The sequence below is a fragment of the Neofelis nebulosa genome, chromosome 10 (genome assembly GCF_028018385.1).
Source record: "Neofelis nebulosa isolate mNeoNeb1 chromosome 10, mNeoNeb1.pri, whole genome shotgun sequence".
In the NCBI taxonomy this organism is placed as follows: Eukaryota; Metazoa; Chordata; class Mammalia; order Carnivora; family Felidae; genus Neofelis; species Neofelis nebulosa.
In genome coordinates, this window is record NC_080791.1 from 69,145,297 (window position 1) to 69,162,864 (window position 17,568).

Sequence of the window (17,568 nt, forward strand, 5' to 3'; positions counted from 1 at the left end):
TGTTCCTGCATGAGGGTAGCACGGGGGTGACCTTTGGTTTCATTTTGGGAAAAGGAAAAAAAAAATGTGCGAATGCTTTTTATTAGCCTTTTCTTTCTTGAAGGTCTGTTCCTCCTTCAGCAGAGTTAATTAGCTTTGTCATGTTTGGATTTAGTTTTGAGAAAATTAAAGCTGAGTAATATCAGGGATTTGTTGAATGGGAATACTTGTTAAAACCTTCACTGACCCCAATCTGACTTTTATAAGAGAAGCAAACTAAATAAGAAAAATAAATAAATAAATAAAAATCCGCGCCCGTTCCCCCCCCCCCCCATCTCTTGCCCTAAAATAATGTTTTTAAAAGCACGTTTAAAGTAGTTAAGTAGAATATAAATATAAGCTACTCTGGATGGGACACTAAGTGAATGAGTTATTGTAGGGGCTGTAGTGGTTATGTGAAGAGCATAGTTGTGAATTTAAAGTATATTTCTTAAAACCCAGTTCCTCTTTGACTCAAACTCAAATGTCTGCTTTTTGTTGTTGTTGTGTGTGTGTGTGTGTTTTTTTTTCCTCCTGGGCTTCTCTTTCTGCACTTGGCCTGCTCGCTGACTGTGCAGGCCCGCTGTTATTTTGCGGTAACCTGACACTTTGGCCTGCCGACTGCAGCCCCCAGGCCCCCGAAGGGGGACTGGCTGTGAGCTGAGAAGGCTGGAACCTGTGTCCCACATGGAGCAGCTGTGGCAGGGCTTGGGCTCAGGGATCGGAGCAGGGATCTCACAGACCTGGGAGGAGGGCCTGTGTGTCATCAGTTAAGACCTCGGGTTGTGGCTCATTAGGTAACAGGCCCTACCTTGAAGGGGGTTCAGCAGAGTTGATGTTGAGACTAGAGGCTAGCTCATCAGGGCCTTTGGAGATTGGAGGAAGGTTTTTCAAGCCAGTGACTTTTTAATTTTGTTCTGTGGGTTTGGTCTAGAGTATGCCCGAGGCTGTCTTTGTGACTCCTTAGACAAGGATGAATTTCTTAATAGTCATAAAAATTGTATTAATATTTTATGTTAAACTAAATCAGGCAATTATTTATTGAGCCGGGGTGGGGATGAGGTGTAGAGATGAATGGGGCAGAGTCCCTGGCTTATGAAATGTCTGTAGTATAGCAGGAAAGACAGATATATAAGCAGTAATTATTCATTAGAGCTATATACATTTGTTCAGCAATTACGTTGAGAACCTGCAGTGTGTCAGCCGCAGTTCTAAGATGTGTGTGCACTCATACCCACTAACCTGTAAGCCTGTAGATAATGATAAATAATGTACGTAATGACTGCCGATGATTGAGACACCCGTACTTTACATCCACTCATCATCTTTACGACAGGTAGGTAGTACTAATTCTCATTGGCACAGAAGGGGGATAAAAACACCGGGACACAGCTAAAAAGTGGAGAACTCAAAATTCAAACTCCTTGGTATTCCAAAACCCTAGGTACTCTTTATATATATTTCACTGCTTTGACATATAGGCTCTCCAGATGCACAGTGTAGTCCCTGCAGCTCTAGGGGTACCCATGAACGAAAACATGTAGCAGACATTTTTTTGGAGTTCCAGAAACTTGTCTGGTGTTGAGAGAGGATATAGGAATGCCAAGGAACTTACCGATTAGCTGGAGACTGTATCTTAAGAGACATTATGGTGAAGCATGCATGTGTGGGGATTGGAAGTTTATTTGAGGTGCTCTGGGGACACAGATGTGACTTCTCTGAGTGGAGACATCTGCTAAGGCAGATTGAGAGAGGTTGGTAGTTTTGGTCTTGAAAGGACCAATAGATATTCATTAGGCAGAACGGCTGGTGAAGGAAGCACCAGGGCAGAGGGACCCAGGTGGCGGAAGGATTGAAGCAGGCGGCCTGCCGTATCTGGGCACCACGGAGCAGTCACGTGGTCGGAATGGGAGCAGGCACGTGGTCGGAATGGGAGCAGGCTGCAGCTAGGTGGTTCAGGCCACGGGTGCCCCTGTTATGCGCTTGGGTTCTGGAGTGGGTGGGGATCTGCTGAAAGATTTTGAATGAGCATATGATGAAAGTCATATTTGCATTTTGGGAGCACAGGAGAGACTTGGTTAAAAAAAAAAACAAAACATTTCCTGGGGCCTCTGATTCAGTACTTCTGGCATCAGAGCTGGGATCATATTTTTAAGAAGCCGCCTATGTCGTCTCGACCTATATCCAGAGCTGGGAGCCGGCCAGAACCAGGTTGTCAGGAGTGGTAGTGGTTTGGGGACATAGGCAACTGCTGTGAGACAAGAGCAGAGTCGATGGGGATGGAGGGGAGCGGAGGGCATGCAGCTGAGGGATTGGGGGGCTGAGTGGACACTCTTGGGATTCAGTTGCATCAGAAAGGGTGGGGGGAGCGTGGGATGGTGGCCCCCGCCGTGGGTGCTGTACTCCCGTGAGTCGTGGAGCCTCTCTGAGGGGGCTGTGCTATTGGGTCCCCTCACCAAGGACCTGGAAAATCTCTTCGGGTTTCCTGGCTGCTTTTAGAGACAGACCCTCAGTGCAGAGACATGGCGTCGAAGGTGTCAGTACCCAGTCTGCCCGGTCTGTGCATATGTGAGGGTTTGGGTTTGTTTGGCTTGCTTTTGGGCCGTTTAGGCCTTCAAGTTGAATCCTGTATGCTGAATCCATCCACATCAGTCAGTTGGACTGATGGGGAATCAACACCATGAACACTGGAGAAAGGGAGAGCCCGAGACAGAGGGAGGGCTGTAGTGCCACTCCACAGGTGGAATCCGCAATGAATTCGGGTTCAAGGAGAGGAGTTGAAGGCCGGCGTTCCATGTTCCTCTATCAGGGTAGCAGATTGTGTTGGAAGAAGAAGAGATCCTGGACAGAAATATAAACCCAGCCCCCTTAATTTTCTTCTGAAGAGACTCCTTGGGTGTGTATGTGTATGAGTGTGTGTTGGGGAGCTGCAGAAATGTAGACTGAATCCATTTCTGGCCTTTTGCCTCCTTTACTTGGTACGGGGGACTCGCTGGCAGGGTGGGAGGGGGAGGCAGGAGTCTGGTGGCACGCCCTCGTTCAGAGCCTCCTGGGCCACGCGGAAGTGAAGGCACAGGGAGGCTGGATTCCAGAATTGGGTGCCTCAGCCTTTCTCAGTCTGTACTTCTCGTTGCCTGGGGGGTCTTGTCCCGCTGTGTGTCCTTGAAGTGTTTGTGGACCGCTTGCATGCTTAGAGCTGGTTGGTGCTGTGCACACAGTAGGTGCTCATGTAGCATCTGACTTTTTTGAATGAGTGGCTTATTGTCTAAAGGGGGAATACTCGCTTATCCTGCCTGAGCCAGTTTCCAGCCAGAGTGCCAAGACTAGTGCTCCTGCTGAAGTTGAACTGGGTGTAAGCCAAGGACCAGGTTTACATTTGGAGGATAGGGATGTGGGCAAGGGTGGGGCTTTAATTGGTCTCTGAATTTGCATCCCTCTCGGTAGAAGACCTGTTTTGCAGCTGCTCCATCACTGTGTCCTCATTACATGGCACATTGCGTCTCTCATTTGAAGAGTGGGGATTCCATTATGTCAGTAACACTGGGACCAGCGGACATTTGGGTCCACTGTTGTCTTTGGTCGTATGTCTTCGGTCAGATTATACATTCGTTCCTGTGGGCATTAGCTGGTGTTTGCATGTTGGCCATTCTCAGATGTGTGTCTGTGTGAGCACAGCAGCTTAGTCCCCGTGCTGGTTTGGGGGTGACTGTGCTGTCGGCACACAGCCCTCTTTGGGGACCAGGGGAATAATGCAGGGTGCTTGAAGACAAAGTCTAATGAGCAGTAATTGAAGATCCGAGTGGAGTTCATCTGGTAGCTCTGGGCTGTTTAAACAAACACATCTGTTTACGCTGTCGTTAAAAACACCTTTATGAATTTGGAATGCTTCAGGGATGGAACACTTGAAGTTACCTAGAGAACTGTTCTGGCCTTGGACCACACTGAAAATGCTTTTGATTAAAAAATTCTGATTGCAAATTTATAAAATTATCTGTTCTTCATCCTTTATTCTCCCAAGCAGATAACACACTCGTGCGTGCGCACACACACACACACACCCCCCCTTAGTGGCTTGCACACTCCTGATGTTGCTGGTATTTTCTTGTTAGCCGCTGTATGAAATAGCCCAGCCCTTTGGTCACGGTGTGCAAGGGGCCCTGTGTGATCCGCTTCGGCTTCGTGTTTTAAGCTCTGCTCCAACCTTTCTGCTTTCTTGCTTTGCCCTTCTGTCAGCACATCCCATGCACGGACACTCTTCTCGGGCCCCCCTGAATCCTGCTTGTAATCGGCCTGGTAAGTCCTGTTTAGACTTCCACAGCAGTCTGAACCTCCCCTCCTGTGACCCTCTGGTTGACCCGAGAGGCGGGATCAGCTCCTGGATCTGTGCCCCAATAGCACTTGGTTCGTTCCTCCTTTGACATCCTGTATCCATTCCTTGTTCATTCATTCCTTCACCCATGGACTTATTGTTTTAGACCTTCATTCAGTCATCATTTTGGAGGAGCAGTTACTGTGTGCCAGGCATTCTGTTAAATGCCAGGGGCGGGAAGATGACTAAAGGCATGGACCTGAGCCTTAAAGATCTCACACACCTGCAAAGGCGGCAGACACGTAAATCCTTCCTGTGCAGTGAGTGAGGCAAGTTCATTTGTCCTGGCGAGCCAAAGGCCTTCCGGCTTCTGGCAGAAAATGAGGGAGGGGTCGGACAGCCTCCCAGAGGAGGGGCTTGAAGTCAGGAAGGATTATGAACTTCGATATCTGTCTCCCAGCTGGAAGGCTGCTCCTTGAAGGCAGGGAGGGTAGCATATTTATTTATCTCTGTTTCTGTAGTGCCTGGCACGTGATGGCGGACATGGGAGCGGGCTATTAGAAAACAGAAGTACTTTCCGCTTTGTGTTTCTACCCTCTTTGACTTCAGAATGAATTTAAGGCGGCTTGCAAGGCTGTAAAATGGCATTGATTAAAAGGGAAATGCAGGAAAGGAGAAAGGGATGGTGTCGAGGTAAGGCCCTGTAGTGGATCTGCGAATGAAACTAAACTTGCTGACAACCTCCGTGGCTTCTCTGAGGGGCCTGCCGGTGTGGCTCAGGGCAGTCTGTGGCTGGCGAGTAAAGCCACGGCCTAGTCGGTTGACCACAGCGTGAAAAACCAAACCAGACAAACACACGTTGTCTTGTTCGTCATCGAACTTACCTTTGGGATCTCTGTAAAGAGCAATCCGTGAGATATGATGAAGGACACCTTCACCTTCTTGGAGTAAATCCAGTGACTAATTCTTGGGATGTTCCTTTGTATGCTGATGGCGCTGCATAAAAGCGTAATTAGGTAAAAGCAGTTTACCGAGAGCGCCTGGAATACACTTGTCTCTAACGTAACTGTGGAAGCAGAAAGGTTAGTTGTAGCTGCCCTTCTGCCGTGTTCCGCTTTTATGCAGTCCCCTAATGCCACATGCCACTGTCCGAGGTCCTAGAGGGCTCAGGGGCTCAATTTCTGCTTCCAGGGAGTTTTAGGATTGTGTTTTGGGCTCCAGATACTCCCGTATGATTTGGGATGAGGATCGGTATGCTTAGATCCCTTCGAAATGGCTATTGAAAAGTGGATTGGCCAGACCCAACACCCCCACAAAAAAGGGATATCCTGATTTTTGATGGTTGAGGGGCTGGAAAAGGACAACATGTGTTGTGTTGCATTGTGTCCTTGGTTTCCTGAAGGTGACAGGGAAGAGTAGTTTTTTCTGGAGCCCAGAGTTTGGATCTTACATTGTGAGTACTGAGGAGGTCCATAGGGGTCTGTTGGATCTTTAGAGAGCATTTCAATGCCAGTGTACCCCGTACAAGAACTGGAGCAGAGCTTGGACTTCACAGTTCAGCACTTTAAAGTTTATTTATTTGTTTGGAGATAGACAGAACCAGCAGCAAAAGGGCAGAGAGAGGGGGACAGAGGATCCAAAGCAGGGGTTATGTGCTGACAGCAGAGAGATTGACGCAGGGCTCGAACTCAGGAACTGTGAGATCATGACCTGAGCCGAAGTTGGACGCTTCACCAACTGAGCCACCCAGGCGCCCCCACAGTTCAGCACTCTAAAATGCCAGCTTTGTTCATTTGTTCTTGTTGATGGACTTCTGGCCCAATCAGAAGTGAACTATGGATTTACCCAGTCCTTCTGTCTCCTTGCATACTGTGTAAATGATCCTGGGTAGACATGGGCTCGGCTGGAATGAGAGAAGCACCCTAAGTCATAGGAGCTGGAGAAGGTGGCCCGGGACCATTTCTGTAGGTGGACTAGGGAGGGCTGTTCCTGATGCAATAGAATTCGAACTCCACATCAGCCAGAGGAACTGCATCTGGGCAGGTCAGCTGTTGGGACTCAGCCCAGAGCCAACATATCATTAAGCTGGCTGGCAGCAAGCTGTGTAACTCTGAGTCCCCATGGCCTTTTGTAAGAAGGGTGACACCCCAGTTGTGACCTACAGACTTGCCACCCAGGGCGCAGCACTCTGCTTGTACGAGGCTCATTTGTAGGCACTCTTCCTGGTATGGGACTGAGATGGGCCGTTTGAAATGCTCGCCATCGGGTTTGACCAAGCACAGTGTATGTACCTCCCTGCTGTGTTGGTTTCTTTTAAAATACAAACTGTCTCCTTTTGATTTTTTTTTTTTAATTTGTATTCATTGCCATTTAAAACGAGAAGGCATCACAGTAATCTGATGGTGAACCTCACCAACTAAGAAAGTAATAGTATCTGTAACTTAGTGACTAAGGAATATTCTTTTTGTGGTGTTTGTTTTCTTTGTTTTAAAGAATCATTGCGGGGGCGCCTGGGTGGCTCAGTCGGTTAAGTGTCCGACTACGGCTCAGGTCATGGTCTCACGGTTCGTGAGTTCGAGCTGCATGTCGGGCTCTGTGCTGACAGCTCAGAGCCTGGAGCCTGTTTCAGATTCTGTGTCACCTTCTCTCTCTGCCCCTCCCCTGCTCGTGCTCTGTCTCACTCTGTCTCTCAAAAATAAATAAATGTAATAAAAAAATTAAAAAAAAAAAGAATCACTGGGATTGCTCTGTCCACCTCAAATATATGTTCACTTAACAGACCTACGGGAATTGAAGGGTTAGTTTTGGGGTTTTCCTGGACTGTTACCCCTGGGAAAGGTCGTAAGAATTTTCCTTTTGAATGCTCACTGAGCGCTACTTAAAAGCTAACTCTTGTGGCATTTTTTTTTCTCTTAAAGCAGGAAAGAAACTTCTGTTTCTGACTTTGAAATGTGTTAAGTAGTCGACCTCCTGGGGCCCCATGGCTCAGGCTGTGGACCATGCCATCCAGCTCCTGCCTTGCATATGAGTGCACTGTCTTGATATCAGGTTTTCACTTTGGAATGGTCAGATTGGATAGACTGCTTGGCTTTAGGTCTGTGGCCTAGTTCCTTTTGAAGGTGTCTTGTGATGAAACAGAGCAGTGATTCGTTTGACTGGTAGTGGCAGGAGGAGAAAGGGAGAGGCAAGAATTTCTGTTCTCCAAACTGAGGGTTGATGGGGGGTGGGAGGGAGGGGAGGGTGGGTGATGGGTATTGAGGAGGGCACCTTTTGGGATGAGCACTGGGTGTTGTATGGAAACCAGTTTGACAATAAACTTCATATATTGGAAAAAAAAAAAAAGAATTTCCATTCTCACTGGCTAACAGATTCCTTAAGGGGATGGGGAAGGTGATGCCACTAAAGGCTGGTAATACAGAGCTGCATGGCATGAAGTCCATTGAAGCCTTTCTTGAACTGTCACCTGGGCAGGTACTTGGGGCTGATGGAGCCGGAGAATTAATCAGAGAAACTCAGGAGGGTAATGCTAAAGTCCTCCTGTGGGGTGCTCAGCATCGTGGTCTTGGTGAAGAGGCATTGGCTTGTTGACGGATCCTGTTGATATGGAAGTGATGTTTGCAAATGAGAAGGAGTAATTATCCACTCCTTCCTGCTGAAATTAGCATCTGTTGGCAATTGGAGTCTATGACACCAAGGCTCACTGGCTGCTAATGGCTTTATGTTCTTAGCGTTGTCATTTCCCGAACGTTCTGCTCAGACAAGGACTTAACGTTCTGCAGCTCCATTTCTCTGGAGGTTGCCTCCAAAATCCAGTCTGTCAGGCTTCGCTTGCATTTCTCGGGCTACTTGTTGGCAGGTTTGGCTAGTGTCTAAAATGACGGGAAACTAGTAACTTGTCCCACCTTACGTATGCAAAAGTGACGAACCATCGTGAGTGCCTGACATTCCTACCAACTACCTGGGGAGGTGAGTCAGTATCATCACTACTCATTAGGAATTAATTAGACTGTGCTTGCAGGTGTCAGTTGGAGACAGGGCTGAGCCTTCAGCACTGCCTACATTCTCTCCCTTGGAAATCCAGCCTCCAGCTCACTGTCTAGTGAGGGTGTAGTTGAGTCTCATATTCCCAGGGAAGGTGCGCTGTGTCTGGCAAAATGACTCCTGGATTCCGATTTTCATTAATCTAGGACTTTAGTCAACTTAGTTAGGTCTCTGGACCTCATAAGGTGGAGATAATACCCGATAGGAGTAGGGCAGTGATGAAATAAGATACTGTAGGTCAGAGCTTCTGGCATTGTGCTTGAAACGTGGTTCATTGGGAGAAGGTTGAATTTGGATTTGAGGTACCAGTTCACTTTGGAAGTAAAGAATCTTTTTTTCCTAGTCTTTTATTGGAGGGCAGCTTTTCTCTTATGAGGAAAATCTGGGCTGTCACTAAGATCACAGTGACCAAGAGTGATTCTCTTTCTTTAAATGGCTCTCACCTTTGCCTACGTCCACATTCTTCTGAGCTCATAGAAATCTTCCTTAGCATTCCTTTTAGTGCCACTCCTTACTGTTCCTTTTTCATTCACCCGCTCACTCAAATTTGCTTTGTTACCATTTTTCATTTCTTCAGATTTCTTCCTTGGCCACCTCTTGGGTTTCTGGCCTTCACATCCTCACCACTTTGCCTCTCTTATGACTTCTCTCAAAGCTGCTATTGTCTGGTTCTATCTTCTCTAGGGGCCAGAAGAAAAGAGAACGAGACAGGGTAAAATATTGTATCTCAGAAATTTCCATTCCACTCAAAATAATGTTTGTTCATCGAAGCAGGAGTTTACCTTCTAGAGGACCCAAACCATATTTGTGTCTTTAACACAGAAGGGCAGTCGGTTGTCAGTAATTGTGATTAATAATTAATAAATTGGGTTAGACAGTCAACTCTTGTCTATCTCAACCGTGCCTGTCTTAAGTCTGTTCTCTTACATCTTCGTAATTGGGTGATTTTCTCTGGGACTCTTCTCCTTAGAACCTTGACCAGATCAGGGTGAGGGATGGGAAAGGGACCAAAGCTCTCACCCTCCTTGTGGAAAGCTTGGGTGATAAGTTCATTCATATTGATGTCAAAGAATGTTCACGTCATCCGGTTGTTGGTTCATTCTTTCACTGAGCATTATTCCACATACTGTGCTAGCACTGGGGATCCCGTGATGAGTGTAAAAGTCCCTGCCCTCAAGGAGATTGGAGTATCGCTGGGGTGCAATAACAAATCAACTTACCAAGTTTTATTATAGGTAGAGTCGATGGGAACACAAGGTGGTGTTGTGTTGGCCTTAGTTGGCTTTCAGTGTTAATGACGGAAACTGATGTACATGGGGGTTGACGAGTGCCCTGTGTTCCTGGGTTACTCAGGTGGAGATAGAGTCGTAATGCCCAATCCATCCCTTTTCTGGTTGCCTCGTAGAGTACTGAGACATTGCCTAACAGAAGCTGTATGGATTTTTGTGACCCTCATGTTCAGTGGCGTTTGATTAATCAGGAGGGTTATTTAAAACTAACCCCTTTATTTAAGAGCTCTTAAATCACCTGTAAGTGGGTGACGTGCTTACATTATGAGAGACCCATAGAAATTAAGATACAGGGAGCAACAGAATACTGTGCCCTAGGTCATACCCTTGTGAATACGTCCCTTGAATGGAGTCAATGTCAGAAGCACCTGCATTTGACTGTCTCACCCCTTTCTTTGCCCAGACTTTTAGATTAAAATGTGAATTGGTTAACTGTATATATGCTATCACTTCACTGTAATCCTATCACCTTTCTTGAAGTGTCAGTGGGTAATTATGGAAGAACGATCCATTTAGGGAGTGTAGCTATTGGGGCAGTTAACAGGAATATTTAGGTCCCGGGTAACATTTATTATAGCGTGGCCAAGGAGACTTTTAGGAACAAAATGAGCTTTTAGAAAAGTGTTAATGACAGAAACGGAGGCACACAGAGGCTACATGGTACACAATATATCCCCCTAAGTCTCTACAACAGTCCTGCGAGAGTAGAGTCCTTCTACCCCTTCATGATTTTTCTGTGTTGGGATTGAACTTAAATTTATGTCCATTTGTAGGTTAAACCCTGAGCTTCTACGAGATGAACTAATTTAGTCTGGGTGTTGTGGCTGGTGGATGAGCCAGGTTTACAAGCCAGGTCAGGTTGAGTCTTAATACCACGTGTTCCCTCTCCAGCCCCCGATCCTGGACTTTTCTTCATTTCCTGAGTTGAGTGAAAGTTGACTCCCTTGCTCAAAGGATGTATGAGCCGGTGAGGATGTAAGCTCTGGCACAGATACTCTCTGCTCAACTCATTTGACTAGAGCTTGTTGTTGGTAATAAGCGGGCGTTTGCTGCTGTACACTCAGGGGCCACGTAGATTGCGTGGTAGTTTACCGATTCCACACATGCTTAGGATATTCCTAATGTGTGACTGACACTCTCAGAGCCACTGGACACACGCTTCCAGGATGAGGTGGATTTTGAGCTGGGCTGGAAGGGACCTGAGGGATAGAATGCCAGGATGGTTATTTCAGTATCCAGTACGGGAGCTTTTCTCAGCCAGCCCCAGTCTTGTGATCGGAAACTCTCTGCCCAGACAGGGCCTCATCTTACAATTGGGTTGTAAAACCAAGGGCCTGTAGAACTCTGTGGATTATGTATGTGGTAGCTTCTGGGGCTATGTCCTGGCCCTTGTCCAGAGTAGGTAATTCCATCCTGCTGAGCTCCGGTTGACCAAATTGCAAGAGCCTGGACACAGCGTTCTTCCCTTTGCAGTAAATGAATAAAAACCTGAGAGCATTTAGAGCGCTGCCTGTATTGACTAAGTGGATGGATCAGTTAATGCTAGCTAATGTTGCATGCCCTAACCAAGGACTAGGGAGTTTTAGCTTTAGAGGTAACTTGAAGGGGTTGCCCGCCCGACTCTGCTGCCTGTCTTTACGGCACTTCCCTCCTTGTGGAACAGTTCAACTAGCTGGAAAATTTTCCGTATGTTGAGCCAGAAACTTCTTTGGAACTTCTACAGAATGGGTCTACACCCTTCCCATGTGGCAACTCTTAGAGGTTGTTCAATGTCTACGGACACTGAGCTTGACGGTTATGATTCAGAAAGATCTTACCAGCTTTGAGCAATGCCCTAAGGGTAAAAATAATGGAATTTAATAGGAATAAATATAAACTCCCGTTTTTAGCTCCGAAGCCAGTTGCACAAGAGAGGAAATTCAGGAGCAGCACTTGGGAGCTTGGAGGTTTTATGAATCATAGGTTTATGAATCTGAGTGTCATTTATGAAGGGCTGTGGACAAACTGGGATGCATTTATGAGGGCTGGGCAGAGGGACAATGTGAATTATGCCTAGTCTGGAACGTAATCAGGAGGCTGGGGGCTGTTCCAGCCATACCTCAATGGGTGTTTGTTGGTGGGGGGGAGGGTTGCTCCATTTCTGTCCCTTGAGGGATAGACCCTCAGGGGATGAATAGGTAGAAGTTAACTGGGTTTTAGCCTCCCAGATGGAAGAATCTCAGCACGCCAGTACAAAGGAAGTGGTATTGGGGAGGGAGTGGGTTCCTCGCCATTGGGGATGTTCAAGTGCAGACCGCGTGACCAGCTGATGGAAGAGTTAGAGAAGATGTCAAGCATAGGATCAGGGGGTGCCGCTGTATTTTGGCCTGGAGGCTCTGTGGCTCTCACTCACACGGTGGTGTTCTCCTTAGGCAAGTCACGCTCCCCGGTCCCTCAGCAGGCCCTCACTGTCCTGGATTCTGTCCCTCCACCATCGTGGTTGCATGCTGGGCACATCACCTGTTCATCCTACAGTGAGGCTCCCTGCAGTGAATTCATACTGCTGGGAGCTGCCCAGAGCCCAGAGGGACTGGCCTGTGTTTTTTTGTGCTGTTCGTTTTGTTTTGTTCTATTTTGGGGTCAGGTAGAGAAGGAGAAGGCGGGCTGGCCGCTACCTCAAAATGTTTGCTCATATTCTCGTACTTCTTCCGAGAAAGTGCTTTGGAGGTGGAAGCGACTGTCGGGTAGAGTAGTACAGGTCAGCCTGAGTTTTGTAAGACTCCTAAATCCCAACCAAAAAAAATATAATAATTTGAGAATTCGAAAAGCCCACACTGGAGGCATCATGGAGTTCATCTGCAGGTCAGTCACAAGACCTTTTCTTGTGGCAGAGTTTATGCCTCAACGTTTGGCAGGTTTTAAAGTCCTGTGTTAATGCACACGTGTTGGTAAGACGTGGTAAATATTTTGCTGACAAGCTCCTTGAGTGATGGGTCAATGGCAGCATTTAAAGGCAGACAACCTGAGGGTTTCTTTTATCCAGGTGCTGCTAGATCCAAAAAGCTGTCAGGCTAAGAAGCCAAACGCACCCACCAGTTACACCATTAATTGTGTCATGTTCACATGCCCCTGAGTTTCTGCACCTGGGATCTGTTGATCTATGCAGCTGGGGGAGGGCAGGTGAGAGGGGGTGCAGTTGGGAGCGAGAAGGAAAGAAGACAAGTTGCTTGCTCTCAGGGGACTGCCCCGGAACGCCGAACACGTCCCCTGCGCCCGGTGGGGCCGCCGGCATCTGCTGCCCTTCTGGCCGCCTCTGTTGTAATATCGTGTGGACTTGAGGTGTGGAGGTGGATGGGATGGTGGTCACACCGAGCTGTCCCTGCTCCGGTCCTGTGCCTCCCTTCTTCGATCCATCCCCAGGCGCATTTCTTCTCCCCTTTTGGGGAAGCCTTTGAATTAATGATCTCATGCCTCTTCGACAAAGGAATATCGATATGTTAGTGTGCAGACGGCAGGGGGTACTGGATTAGATCATTTTCACATTGGTGTTTGTGCCGGTTTGACATTTGTTTGGAAAGCTTATCCCATTATGACCATAGGTTACATGCATAATTTAAGGGGAATAAATCTTTGAGAAAAATTTCTGGTGCTTCTGTAATCTTCAGTGCTACAGAAGAATAAATGAAAAGACTCCCTACGGTTCTCATGTGATCAGAAATTCCAAGCAGGCTACCAGATGAAGTGCCCCGTGTAGGTGTAAAAACATTTCTGCAAATGCGCAGGCCACTTGTCGAGGTCGCAGGGGAGGCGAGGGCAGGGGCATCTTGGTCCCTGCTGCAGGGTTACAGTCTAGAAGCTGAGAGTGGCCAAGTGAGCTGAGCGTATAGGGCAAAAGCCCCGCAGAGAAATGCTGTACAGAAGCAGATTCAGGGCAGTTGGCATTGGTTTTAGTGGAATGAGTATTTAGGATAACAGTAATCTCCTCCTTCCTCCCTCCTGCCACCGTCTTGCATTCTGGTGATCTCAGTGACACACTGACTGGGCTGATTTGACATTTTTGAGTTCTCGTGCCACTTGCCACAGTGAGGCAGACATCTTTTGTTTTACTTTATTTCCTTTTGAACCACTTGTTTTGCCGTGGACATTGGATTATCCTTGAGTAAAGTGCTCCTGGTAGATTGGAGGCATTCAGTCAGTGGCTTTTGCAGGATTCACTGTGAACTTGTAACTCCGAGTGAGTACTGTTCTCACATCTGTGAAGACTATCCAGTTTCTGCCTGCCATCGCGTTTGCGTATGAGTGTTTAACAGGATCCATAAAGAACAAAAGCCGCCTGGACCCCTGGATTCCGTATTCTCCGCTAGGACAAATTTTTCGAGCAAAGCCAGTGACTGAAGAACGGGTAATAGAACTAGTGAGAGCAGTATGTTGGTCATTACCTCGTCCTTATGCTGTCTTTTCATTTCTCTCTTAGGTTTATTTTCTTGAAAAGGCTCCAGGCTCCGGCTTGGAAAATCCAACCGCCAAAATTGAGCCCAGCAGCTGGAGCGGCAGTGAGAGCCCTGCCGAAAACATGGAAAGGATGAGCGACTCTGCAGATAAGCCGATTGACAATGATGCGGAAGGGGTCTGGAGCCCTGACATTGAGCAGAGCTTTCAGGAAGCCTTGGCTATCTATCCGCCATGTGGGAGGAGGAAAATCATCTTATCAGACGAAGGCAAGATGTATGGTAAGTGGTCTGGAATGCTACGATGTGCTTTTGTAATAAGGGCCGATTGTCGCTAGCCTCGTCCTGAGATCCATTCACTGGCTTGGGTTCGATGATCTTTGTGGATTTTAGTTGGCCATCAAGGGACTAAATCTCAACTAACCAGAAGAGTCCATAAAGGGCCGTCGGGAAATCATTCTCTGGGGTTTTCTTATCCTTCTACATGCTCAGCAGCATTATAACAAAAGCTCTCCAGGTCCAGGTTGGAGCATAGTCGCAGTGACATGCACAGACCCCCATGTGTCGGGGCTAGTTCTTAGGAGCACGTGGCCAGTCTCATGGAAGCCTGCCGCGTATTAGCTCCCGGTAATTGACTGGTGTCACGTGGAAACGGGACTTGGTGCTACCAGATCTCTTGATTCCCGCCCCCCACACTCCCTCCCCCCAGGAAGAGCTAGCAATATAGATGTTGATATATGAAATCTACTCATTTTTAAAAGCTGGCATTTTTGTTTTTTAAGCACAACCCTGCACAGGCCAGTCAGACATGTATGTGGCTTGCTCAGACCTTCAGACCACGATCTTAACCGCTGTGTTGCCAGTTTGCAGTTGAATGGCTGGACAAGGTGTTAGCCCCCAGGCTCTCACCAGCCTCCCCTTCCGCAAGGGGACGCTTAGCAGTGCGTTTTAAAGGAAACTTCAGGAGTGCCCGCGAAGGGAAGACTGGTTAACCAAATGGCTTGGGGTGCCAAGGGCCGCGGCAAGCACCCATCCACTAGTCTGGGGCTTGTGTGCTGGGGTCGAATGTTCCCTGGTCCTTTCTGAGTGCTTCCAGCTGCAGACCTGTGCTTGCTCACCTTTTGGGAAGCAGATGGCAGGTGGTTGCCTGCACGTTCTGCCTGTCTAATTGGGCACGTTGAGTTGACAGAGCTTGTGCTAAAGAGTCTAAAGAGACGCAATCAAATCGCCGAACCTCCAAGAGAACCGGCCCAGCAGCCTACCTGAGGTTGTTAACTTATCATGGAAGTGATTTATTTCTAAATAATTTGAAAGCTCTTCCATAATAGGGTGTTGTACCTTTAATCCTGCGCCTCGTCTATCTGGGGCCGTAGGAGGCTGCTGCTCAAACTAGCACACGCGGCTGAGGAGAAGGCAGATGGTGGTGCAGCTGCTACCAGCTGTGTTCCCTGCCCTCCCCTTCTCCAACTTGGATGATGTAATGGAAACAAGGGAAATTTTGCTTTCTGCAGCCTTGGAGTCTCCAGCCTGTCAGTGTCACACACACAGGGGAGGGAGCCCAAGCCTTCATTTGTTTTATGCTCTCCTGTGATCCTTTGTAGCCAGAGAAGCTTCTTTGTGTCCATTGGTGAAATGGACTCAGGGTGAAACATATCAGCTGCTGTGGGTAGAAAGTTTCAGGGCTGTCTGTTCTCTCTCTCTCTCTCTCTCTCTCTCTCTCTCTCTCTCTCTCTCTCTTTCTGTGTGTGTGTGTGTGTGTGTGTATCTTTCCTGGGCTACCCTTCCTCAGCCTGGGGATATGCTTGCAGGGTCTTGTCTTCATACCTAAAAATGCACCCCGCCCCCCATTTTAAAGGCAGAGGAAAGTACTTTAATCCTTCCGCCTCCTTTGAAGCTGATTTTATTACTAGTTGTGAAGGCAGCTTCAGGCTGCTCTCTGTTGTACAACTCCAGTTTGTTAGTCCAGAAATTGTTGTTCTCTAAAATATCGGCCGAGTATCGCACATCCTGGTCGGTAGGAACTACTACCCTTCTCTTCTCACAGAGGATACTGGAGAGGTGCTTGTGCTTTAGGAATGAGGTTTGCGGCCGAGAACTTAATTCAGAGCAAAAGTTAATTTTGTCTACTCCCGATTGTGTTTTCTTCTCTGTTGGTTTTACTTTTTAGGTAGCAGCATTGGTAGATTTCACCCGTCTGCCTATAACACCATCACAGAAACAATTTTTTTGTGGAAATCCGTGTGTTAAGTGCTCTTGTTGGTGGTCATGGGGTGTCCGAGGCACTGGGCTGAATATGGAAAAATAACCCAGAAGTTTTGGATTGGAGTCCTTTACCACCCGCGGACAGATTTGCCTTCTGCCTGAATCTCCGTTTTCTCCCCCGTGGAAAGGAAAAAGAGTCAATTAAAGTGATTGATGTCTATGGGTCCCCGAGACTTGTACGTTTGGTGATGCCGGGACTTTGTACCTCAGTAAGAGTGATCAGTATGAGAGCACTTGTTCTTGATGTATGGATTCTTTCTTTCCTTAAACCAACATTCCACCGACTTACTGTGTTAGTAGCGACCAAGCTGATTTAAAATGGGGAGGTCTTTCGAGCAAGCAGCATTAGGAATTACAACTGCTGCGGGGTCACGTGTCCGGATGGGGGAGGGGGTGCAGCAAATGCATTTGCTGCGGTGGTCTTGAAGCCATGCCCTCAACCCCCTCTCGGGGGCCAGCATGGAGGGGTGGTGCTCTGACTGGTAATTTGAAAGGGACACATGGAGTTAGCAGGGACTCGAGAGGTGCAGAGACGACATCCCTCAGGAGGGCTGCTGATGATTCCCCTGTGACTTTGAGGGTAAGAGAAGTTTGACGTGGGAACCTCCACAGTGAGGCCCCCGCCACTCGGGGATTGTGGATTGTGTCAGTGAGCAGTGTGGGGCCGAGGTACTGTTCCCTGGCTTCTGGCTTGTTCCCCATCTTACCATACATGAACCAGGCACAAACTAGACCCAGAGTCGAAGTGTCCTAAGGTCCTAAGAGCGTTCTTTTTCTTTTGAGCGTTTTGAAAATGAAAACATTGAAAGCATTTTAGATTCCGTGGAATAAAATCAAAATAATCTAATGCTTTTTAGTGAAATACCAAGTGTTTTTGACTTGAGGGGGTTTTTCCAATATTTCTGAGCATTTGTAGAGTGCATTTTGATGTCACTAATACTGAGCCATTTGAGAAGGAAGGTCAAGTGCAGCGCTGATTTATTTTGGTAATGACATTTCCTCCGTGGTCGGCAATAGGGCAAATGCAGTCTTATAGAGGGGAAAAATGGAAAGCTTTCTTTATGAGGAGGTTTGGGCCATTAGAAGAGATGGCTTGATTCTCCCTCTGCTGCCTGGGTCTGTGGGGAAGCTGAGACTTGATGTGATTGGCCTCCACGTGGACAGACTACTTTTCTGCCTTGGGCCCCTCTGTGTGGGCACCTGTCCTTAGGGATAGTTAGGA

At 47.6% G+C, this 17,568-nt stretch overlaps 1 protein-coding gene across 10 annotated transcripts in view; it reads left to right on the top strand.

The window, feature by feature from the left end:
- TEAD1 (TEA domain transcription factor 1) overlaps window positions 1-17,568 on the top strand; it is a 270,973-nt gene that overhangs the window by 72,239 nt on the left and 181,166 nt on the right. For all 10 annotated transcript variants that reach the window (XM_058688278.1, XM_058688276.1, XM_058688285.1 and 7 more), the window contains one exon: window positions 14,111-14,366. In XM_058688278.1, the coding sequence (XP_058544261.1) occupies window positions 14,210-14,366 (157 nt within the window). In that variant the 5' untranslated portion in view covers window positions 14,111-14,209. The remainder of the gene's footprint in view (window positions 1-14,110; window positions 14,367-17,568) is intronic.